General features: G+C 38.7%; 1 protein-coding gene across 2 annotated transcripts in view; it reads left to right on the forward strand.

The window, feature by feature from the left end:
- CCDC102B (coiled-coil domain containing 102B) overlaps positions 1–7,131 on the forward strand; it is a 144,716-nt gene extending 137,585 nt beyond the window's left edge. For both annotated transcript variants that reach the window (XM_064657701.1, XM_064657711.1), the window contains one exon: positions 968–7,131. In XM_064657701.1, coding sequence (XP_064513771.1) covers positions 968–1,057 — 90 coding nt within the window. In that variant the 3' untranslated portion in view covers positions 1,058–7,131. The remainder of the gene's footprint in view (positions 1–967) is intronic.
- The last annotated feature ends 1,789 nt before the right edge of the window (positions 7,132–8,920 follow it).

Genomic DNA, 8,920 nt, shown 5'->3' on the forward strand with positions numbered 1-8,920 from the left:
AGTAGAAATACAGTAAATTGCACTGTTGCTTGCGGTAGAATGTCAATGAAAGCGCAAAGATGGCATGGAGAGAATTGAAGATGTATATCTTTAAGCTTAAAGCACAGGAAATTTTCAATTAACCATGGATGAAATAAAAACTAGTAATATATAGAAATAGTTTGGATCTGCCAGGATTTCTTTACTCTTACATGCAGTCTTCTCAAGTCAGTTTGTAGTGTAGCTACTTTGGGCAATACTTAAGATCCTTAATTTTGATAAATCTCTGTTATTCTATAAAAGGCTACTTTCTGTTCATTGTGCTCTGAATTCCTCAGAGCATAATAACTTGTTTCTGGTGCCCAGTTGGAGTGGATGTTCTTGGTCTGCTGCACATTGTTTTTAGAATGTGATTTATCAACCCCAAAATTATAAAAACTAATATATTTTTAGCATGGTTATGTTTTAATTATAATCTTTTTTGTGATCACTTTTTTTGTAAATAATCTCTCCCTATTGTTATTAATATAATATGAAGATATTATGCTGAACTAGTACCTGAATTCTGTCAAATGAAGGGTTTGAGATATCTTTGATCTTTTTCACTATTTCCCACTTTCTCTTCTCATGAGTTACGAGTAAGTACTTTAAATGTATCTTGAATAACAATAGGACTGCAGTTCAGAACTGCCAATCAATAAATAATGGCTTCTAGTCATCAAAAGTGTAGCTTGCTTCTCACTGTGAAAGACAATTCCAAGTAATTGCTCTGAAACCCTATACTTTTTTGTTCTTTATTAAGGTATCAGCTGAAAAGGTATCTGGTATGTACTATAAAGTTAAAAATTCTGAAAGATTTTCTTATCTAAATTCTACTGTTTCCTACTGAAATTTTTTCTTAGATGAAATTTGATCTCCAATTGTTTTAGCTTCAATTGACTTTTCTGCTTCATGTTGCCATCACACCATTTTAAAAATTTTGTTTCAGAGCAAGGAGGTGGAAGAAAGTGAACACAGGATTTGGGACCAGACGAAATTCCTTGTATGTTGCTGGAGATTCTCCCAAGACAGTGAGTGAAGATGCAGGAGATCATCAAACAGCCCTGCCAGCAGCAAGACCAACAGCAAAGAGGAGGAGCGAACAACTTATATTCTTCATAAAGACTTACATGGAAATGTAATTGAAGAAGTGCATGTCAGACATATAAAGGAACACTGCATGCATTATTTTTATGTATTCCTGATTTTTTGATAGGAACAAGGGAAATTATAGTGTCAGTGGGTACAAATTTAGAATTTTTGTTGGCCATTATCTGTCCTTCCTTTCTAGTTGTCTTAATGGCTCTCTTCTAAAGTAAAATGTGGATTTGAATTAACATGTCCTATATTTTATCTTTGGGGAAAAGTACTTTAGAATGTGCATGGCATAGCTGAGAGGTTCACATTCTGTCCTGGAAAGACAATGAGTCTGAAGTAGAAGTCAGTGGTTTGCTTCTTGCTTTGCTCTTGCATTTTGCTTTCATATAGCAGTGAGCAAATACATCTGTACTTCAGGTCCTCCTGAAAATGATTGGAAGCTGAGATCTGCATGTTTTTCTGACCCCCCCTGAGCTTTTGTCTGCTGCTGGAGATGGAATTCTAAAGCAGAAAGATCTGTGTTTTGACTACCTTCATACTTTCTTAACCCTCCTTCATGTCTAGAAATGCTGACCTAATCCCAGCCATTACCTCCCAGGATAGACTAAGGGATATACAATGAGGGAATATTGTCTTTTTCTGATGTCAGTGCTAATACATGAGTTCATCAACAAGGTATACAGAGATACAGTGAGATAATGTATTTTAAATAGAGTTTAAACATGTTAAACTTCTAAGAATTGAAAATAAAATAAGATTCGTAATATTTTTTTTCATAATCCAAACTTCCTCCCTTTATTAGTTCACTGGTTCAAGGTTTTTTATTAAACAAAAAGTTCTGGTCTTGTTCCCTGCGTTGTGAAATGACACACTGACTTTCTCTAAAACTCCATCTGCTTTTCTTCTACCAACGTCTTCTTGCCACCTCAGTGTGTAACAGCAGTATTGAAAAAGTTGATGTGCACAATATTAATGGAAAGTGCATAATTATTGATTTTCAAATGTTATAACAGCCAAGTGCACTTTTATGGTTACCTTGGAGCACTTGAAAATGCAGCAGTACCACTCAACATCTTACTGATAAAAGCTTGTATCATTTAGATAAGCTTTACAGATAAGATTTTTTTGTCTCCTATCCTTTGACAAGCCATTAGAAATATACTTGTTTTAGAGATAAAGCCCTAGGGTTACAGCATTGGGCAAAATCTGTATAAGCTCCAGGGTCTCTTTTCAGCCCACAGTAACATCTGTGGCTAAAAATCAAGTCAAATGATTTTATGAGTTACTAGGGAAACTGGGATTCTGTCTTTCCCCTCTATATTTCTAAACAAGTAGGAAAAACAAGTAACCTTTAAATGGTGCTGGAGAACATTTCTGTGCTTGGTAGTGTAATAAGGATATTGATGGAAACCAAACTAGCAGCTAATTTCTTCTCCTCTGTCTAACTCTACCACATAAATATCTTGTACTTGTTCACTGTATTATAATACTCAGCAGGTGTGATACACCTGGGTAGTCTAACAGTCATGGTGACAGTAAAAAGATCATCAGATGATGCTAGTTTAAAAATTTATATTTCAGAATATCAATGCAGTATCTTTTCTTTCTCATGAGGAAATTATACTTTCTTGTGGGGTAGTTAGTATTCGCATTTGTCCCACACATGTCTTTGTAATCACTTATTGATCATATTTTACTTTCAGGTGCCTTCTGAGTAGCACTTTTTAAGTTTTCTTGCTTACCTATGATAGATCACGCAAGATGCCTTAATTTTTCATAATTTCTCCCTATTCTCTGACGTAGAGAAAACTCAGCTACTTCCATTAACTTCATAAAATATTTATGTTGTCAATATATACACAGAGAACTTCAGAGGCCTCTATGAAGAAGTAAGCCAATAAATTAGTCACTTGAAGGTAAGCCAAAATGAGATGATGCATGATTGCCCTGGCTGGAGTTCAGTATGTTTGACCTTTTCATAATAATACTAGAATGTCTCCTGATCTTAAATAGACATCTATGATATTTACTGTATATCAGTGTTGCCGTCCATTCCTCTTCAGACTTTACACGGTGACTAAGCATAATTAACCACACAAACTCCTAACGCTAAATCTGGTTGCCAACCTTTGAGCTATTCTTCATCTCTTAAATGAGTGGTGCCTAAAAATGTGGATTGTCTCTAGAAAAACTTCACAAAATAGTCTTTCTTATTTTCCTTTTCAAGGTGATAGATAGTATGAATGTTTTATGTAGATCAGTTTTACAAACAGATTATAAACGCAGTGATAGAAATACCTGCAAATAATTTTCACAATTTTCAATTAAACCTTGTTTAATACCATATATAAATATATATATTATTTAATATTGGAATACATGCAGAAAGATAAGAAAGAGTGATTTATGTGGTTTTGTAGTCACCTAGTAGTTGATAGGAAAACAGTGGGTAACACTGTGTTTAGAACATAATAGAATAACTCACCTGGAAAGGATGAATAACAATCATCTGGTTCAACTGCCTGACCACTTCAGAGCTGATGAAATGTTAAAGCATGTTATTAAAGGCATTATCCAAATGCCTCTTAAACACTGACGGGCTTGGGACATTGACCACCTCTCTAGGAAGCCTGTTCATGTGTTTGATTACCCTTTAGGTAAAGAAATGCTTCCTAATGTCCAGTCTTAACCTCCCATGGCACAACTTTGAACCATTCCTATGCATTCTGTCACTGGACCCTGGGGAAAAGAGTTCAGCATTCCTTCTCCATTTCTGTTCCTCAGGAAGCTGCAGACGGCAATGAGATGGCCTTTCAGCCTCCTTTTCTTCAAACTAGACAAGACCAAAGTCCTTAGTCCTTAGTCACTCCTCCTTCCAGCCCTTTCACCAGTTTTGTTGTCCTTCTCTGTATTCATTCCAGACCTTCACATCCTTCTTAAATGGCGGGGCCCAGAACTGCACACAGTGCTCATGATGAGACCACAGCAACACTGAATAGAGCGAGACAATCACTTTTTTTGACCAGCTGGTTACACTGTGTTTCAAGCACCCAGGATGGGGTTTGCCCTCCGGACTTCCAGGGCACTCTGCTGACTCACATTGAGCCTGCTGTCAACCAGCACACCCAGATGCCTTTCTGCGAGACTGCTCTCCAGCCATTCCTCTCCCAATTTATACTTGTGCCCAACATTACTCCATCCTAGATGCAGAATCCAGCATTTATTCTTGTTAAATTTCATCCCAGAAATTATCACCTAATGCTCTGTTCTTTATAAATCTCTCTGCAAGACATCTTATCCCTCAAGAGAGCCAACAGCACCTCCCAGTTTGGTCTCATCAGCAAATCTGCTAACGGTGTATTCAGCTCCTGCATCCAGATAATTGATAAATAGATTGAACAGAACTAGCCCTAGAATTGAACCCTGAGGAGCACCGCTGATGATCAGTTGCCAGTCAGATGTAGCCCCGTTCACTACAACCTTTTGAACTTTGCCCTTCAGCCAGTACAGCGTAAACAAACTCATCCCACAGTTGAACAAATTATCCAGAAGGATGCTGTGAGGGACAGTATCAACAGCCTTAGTAAAACCCAGAAAAACTATGTATATCATCTTCCCTTTCTCCACAAGGCAGATGAATTTATGATAGAAATACATTGAATTAGTTATATAGGACTTTCCCTTTGTGAATCCAAGTTAACTGTACTGTGTTGACTTCCTCCTTCTGCACTGAAGTGCCGCTTATCTGAGGGATGTCTCAGTCTCCCTCTACAATACTTTGTAAACACTTTTCAAGATACATGCCAAAACAATGCATACTTATTCCACTGTTCACTTGATTAACAGTAGAGGATAACTGTGAAGGACATATGACCAGCCCCGAACTTTGTATTTGGTAGGGTGGGAGGTATCAGAGTTTAATTAAAAATTGGTGACTTTTTTCTACTGAAATATCTACTCTTGTATTCCCCAATCCTCCTATCTCCATGACTTCCACAACTGAAAGGTTGTCTCAGAATAACCGGAGTCTACTTTCCCCACTTTAAAGGGAAAGAAATCTCTAATATTGAATTTAAAATATGCCAGTAAGCAATTATTTCTCAGAAACTATGAAGATTCTTGGATGCTTTTTACCATTACAGATCTTCTATCACATGACTTCAGGAAGAAGGAAAGAAATTTTATTCAATTGAAATCAAAAAGGTCTATTCAAAATGATCTAAAAAATAGCACTTATTTAGGGGGATATTCTAAATATATTCAACAAATATAACTATGTTAGACTGCAAATGTGATTCACTTGCCTCCTTTAATCATGAATAGAATATTTTCCAGGCAATGCCATTTCAGGAATCTATTGATCATAATTAGAAAAGGACCATGAATGACTATTTATGCTAAGATTGGATAAAAAATTCTTAAGGTTATTAACATTTGAAAGGAAGAAAATGTAGATAAGAAAAGGACAAACAAAACCATGCTATTTAACATTTAAGCTTTGGGTTTTATCTTTGTAAGAGAATTTAAAATGAAGAAGCATTTGCATATCATCAATCAGTGAACACATCAGAAGTTAAAAATGGATTTCCTAGCTTCATTAGCTCAACAAAATGCAATGGTACACATACAATAGACTGTATTTCTGTTAGTAAATTAATGCTTTTCTTCCAGTCAGATAATCAATAAAAATACAAATGGATTCAACAGCTGATGTTTTACATAGCTTCTCATTAAACATTGTACTGCTTTATTGGTATCTACAAATGGAATTTAAGAAGTGGAGCTTTGAGAATTTTGAAATGGCAGCATATTCCTGAAGGCCCTTAGTTGTTCCCTAATGTTCTATGGGCATTGATTAGAGATCAATAAAATCATGGATCTCTCTCTTAGGGAGAAAAAAAAAATTTAAAAAAATTGTGTGGACCAAATAGTGTCATGGTAATACTCTAAGAAAATAATTTAGAATAAGGAAAAATATCAAACTTTGAGCTGTCTGCGTTTAAAAGAAAAAAAGAAACCCAGTATTTTTAATGTACTTTGATGCATCTTAGACAGGTATTTTGAAAAATCACGATTTTTTCTTAATATGAAACCTCAAATTTATGTGATTATTCTCATATTTTATTCTTTCCTTACTGTGCGCTAATGCTGCACCATATTTTACTCCTTTTACTAATTGTCAGATATATTGTTAAAAATCAGATTGAGCAGAATAGGAAGTATTAGATGCTTTTACTGCATCTAATGGAACGATAATTTTTTTCCCAACTTAAATGCCTTATGAAAGCTTACATGTAATTACATATAAATAATCATTGATCAGATTCTCTTTTTACAGTGTTGTGGTGTGTTAGCCATGGCTGACTGCCAGGTGCCCTCTGAGATGCCTCTCCACAGAAGAGGGGGAGAAAATAGGATTAAAGAGCTTGAGAATCAAGCTAAGGACGGGGCGATTTCTTATAAAGTATTTTCATGGGCACAACAGATTTGACTTGGGGAAATATAGCTTATTGCTAATTAATTACAGTGTAAGATAGTGAGAAATAAAAAAACTAAACAAAAACCACCTTTCCCTCCCCCTTCTTCCCATGTGTGGCAGTTTGAGCCACATTAGAAATCTAAAATCCAATTTCCAGGCTTCCCCCACCCCTTCCTACATTTTGTCCCAACACCGAAGAGAAAATTTTCAGGCAAGAGGCTTCTATAGGGAAAGGGAGAAGCATATATACATTTTATTTACACAATTAAATATACTGTACAAATTAAAAGCAGCTATATATATATTATTACACTTCTATCAGTCTCTTCGAAGCTTCTCCTTTTAACTTTAGTCCAGGAAAAGCCTTTCAAGGCTGATAGGTAACGCAGTCTCTCTCTCGTGGGAGTGTTCGGGGCCCCTGAACACTCCCCCACCAACCTTCAGCTGCTTGTGGAAGTCCTTCCTTCCTCACAAAGTCCAAGAAGGCAGCTCTGAGTCCTTTCTCCTTCGTCCTGTGTCATTTGTGCTGTGTGATCTCTCCCTCTCAGTCTCATACCTCAGTTCGCTGCTGCTTTAGTGTAGCTTATCACAGTGGGCGTTTGGAATCGTCATTCTTCCAAGTCAGTTTCCGGCTGCCCCTGGGTCAAACCTCGGCAGGGCAACTCCCTAGTCCTTTGGCCCGTCTCCAATTTCACCTGGGATTTCTTTCTCTGGCTCCAAGCTGTTTTGTTATCAGCCCATCCACTTGGCTCTGCTTCAATGCTGAGCCTTGCATCCACTCCCACTAAAAAGTGAGAGGGAAAAACAGCCCCCTTCTGCAGCCTGGCTTTCCCAGGGGGAAAGAAGAAGAGGGCCTGGCCACAAGGCGTGCCTCTCTCTCTGTCTCACTTACCAGTTGTTTGTGAGTCACATCCCTCACAAACACACACTCACTCCAATGCTGTCTCTAACTTTGGCCTAGGCAGAGCTGGGGGGCCGCAGGGCTCCCCTCTCCCCCCCGGAGGGGGGGAAAAGAAGGAGCCCAGCCACCCGCTGTCCTTCTACACCTACACGCAGCAGACACCAACAGAAAAACAGCCAACAGCTCCCGGTGCTGTGTATATATGAGTTTAAGCAGAAGTGAACAAGACGAGGGGTGATTGGCTCTCCAGGGAACACTGCCCTGGCACCCAATCACCTCTGAGCCCCCGACCCTCAGGGGGAGCCAATCTCAACCCATGACACCATGTTAAACTTCAGTCTTCACTCCTGACTCCTCTGCCTCTTTACTTCGAGTAGCACAGGAGTATGGGGAATGAGGTCCATAACATCTCCTCCCTGCCACTTCTTCTTTCCCGACATGTGATCCCTCCCACAGGATACAGCCGATGAACTGATCCAATGTCGGTCTTTCCCATGAGGCATGATCCCTCAGGAACAGACTGCTCCAGCATGAATTCTAAGCTGCAGGTCTTGCCAGAAAATCTGCTCCTGCATGGTTTCTCCACCGGCTTCACCTTCCTCCTGGCATGTCTACCTGCTCTGACATGGGCCCCTCCATGGGCTGCAATGTGGATCTCTGTTCCATCATATACCTCCATGGGCTACAGGAAGGTAGCCTGCCTCACCACAGTCCTCTCCAGAGGGCTGCAGAGGAACTTCTGCTCTGGTACCTGCAGCACCTTCTCCCTACCTTCTTCTGTGGCATTAATGTCTCCAGGGCTGTTTGTTTCACTTTTCCTCACTCTTCTTTCTCACAGCTGATGTGCGGCATTTTTACCCATTCCTAAATGTGATATCACAGAGGAGCCAACAGCTGATGGCACAGCTTTGGCCAGTGGCAGGCTCTTTTAGGAGCTGTCTGTAACTGGCTCTGTCGGACATGGGGTCAGTTTCTGTTGTCTTCTCAGAGGCTACCTCTGCAGCCCTCTCCCTGTTACCAAAACCGTGGCACAAAAGCCCAATACAAAGGTCTTCATTCCAATAGTAAAACACTTCTTTCTGGAGTAGTCTGAGCAGTGGAAAAAATATGAGTCAATTTACCCCATTGTCTTATTTAAACAGATTTATTCCACCATTATTCTATTGTTATGATCTCTTATAAAGCAGCGTATCAATTTTTTGGGGCTACTTGAATTATTCAATACAACCCTAGCTGTACAGCAGTATGCAGTACAGTTCCAAAGAGGTAAGAATTCATATATTTCTCCATGGTTGATAAGAGTTGTTTCCAATACTGTCATTCATTACACTATTTAGCAATGAAAAGTCAAGAATACAAGAATGACGCAACTCGATTAAAAACCATAGAAAATTTTACCTAGCTTATTGTTAGTAAAGTAAAAT

Source organism: Pseudopipra pipra, chromosome 1 (genome assembly GCF_036250125.1).
Source record: "Pseudopipra pipra isolate bDixPip1 chromosome 1, bDixPip1.hap1, whole genome shotgun sequence".
In the NCBI taxonomy this organism is placed as follows: Eukaryota; Metazoa; Chordata; class Aves; order Passeriformes; family Pipridae; genus Pseudopipra; species Pseudopipra pipra.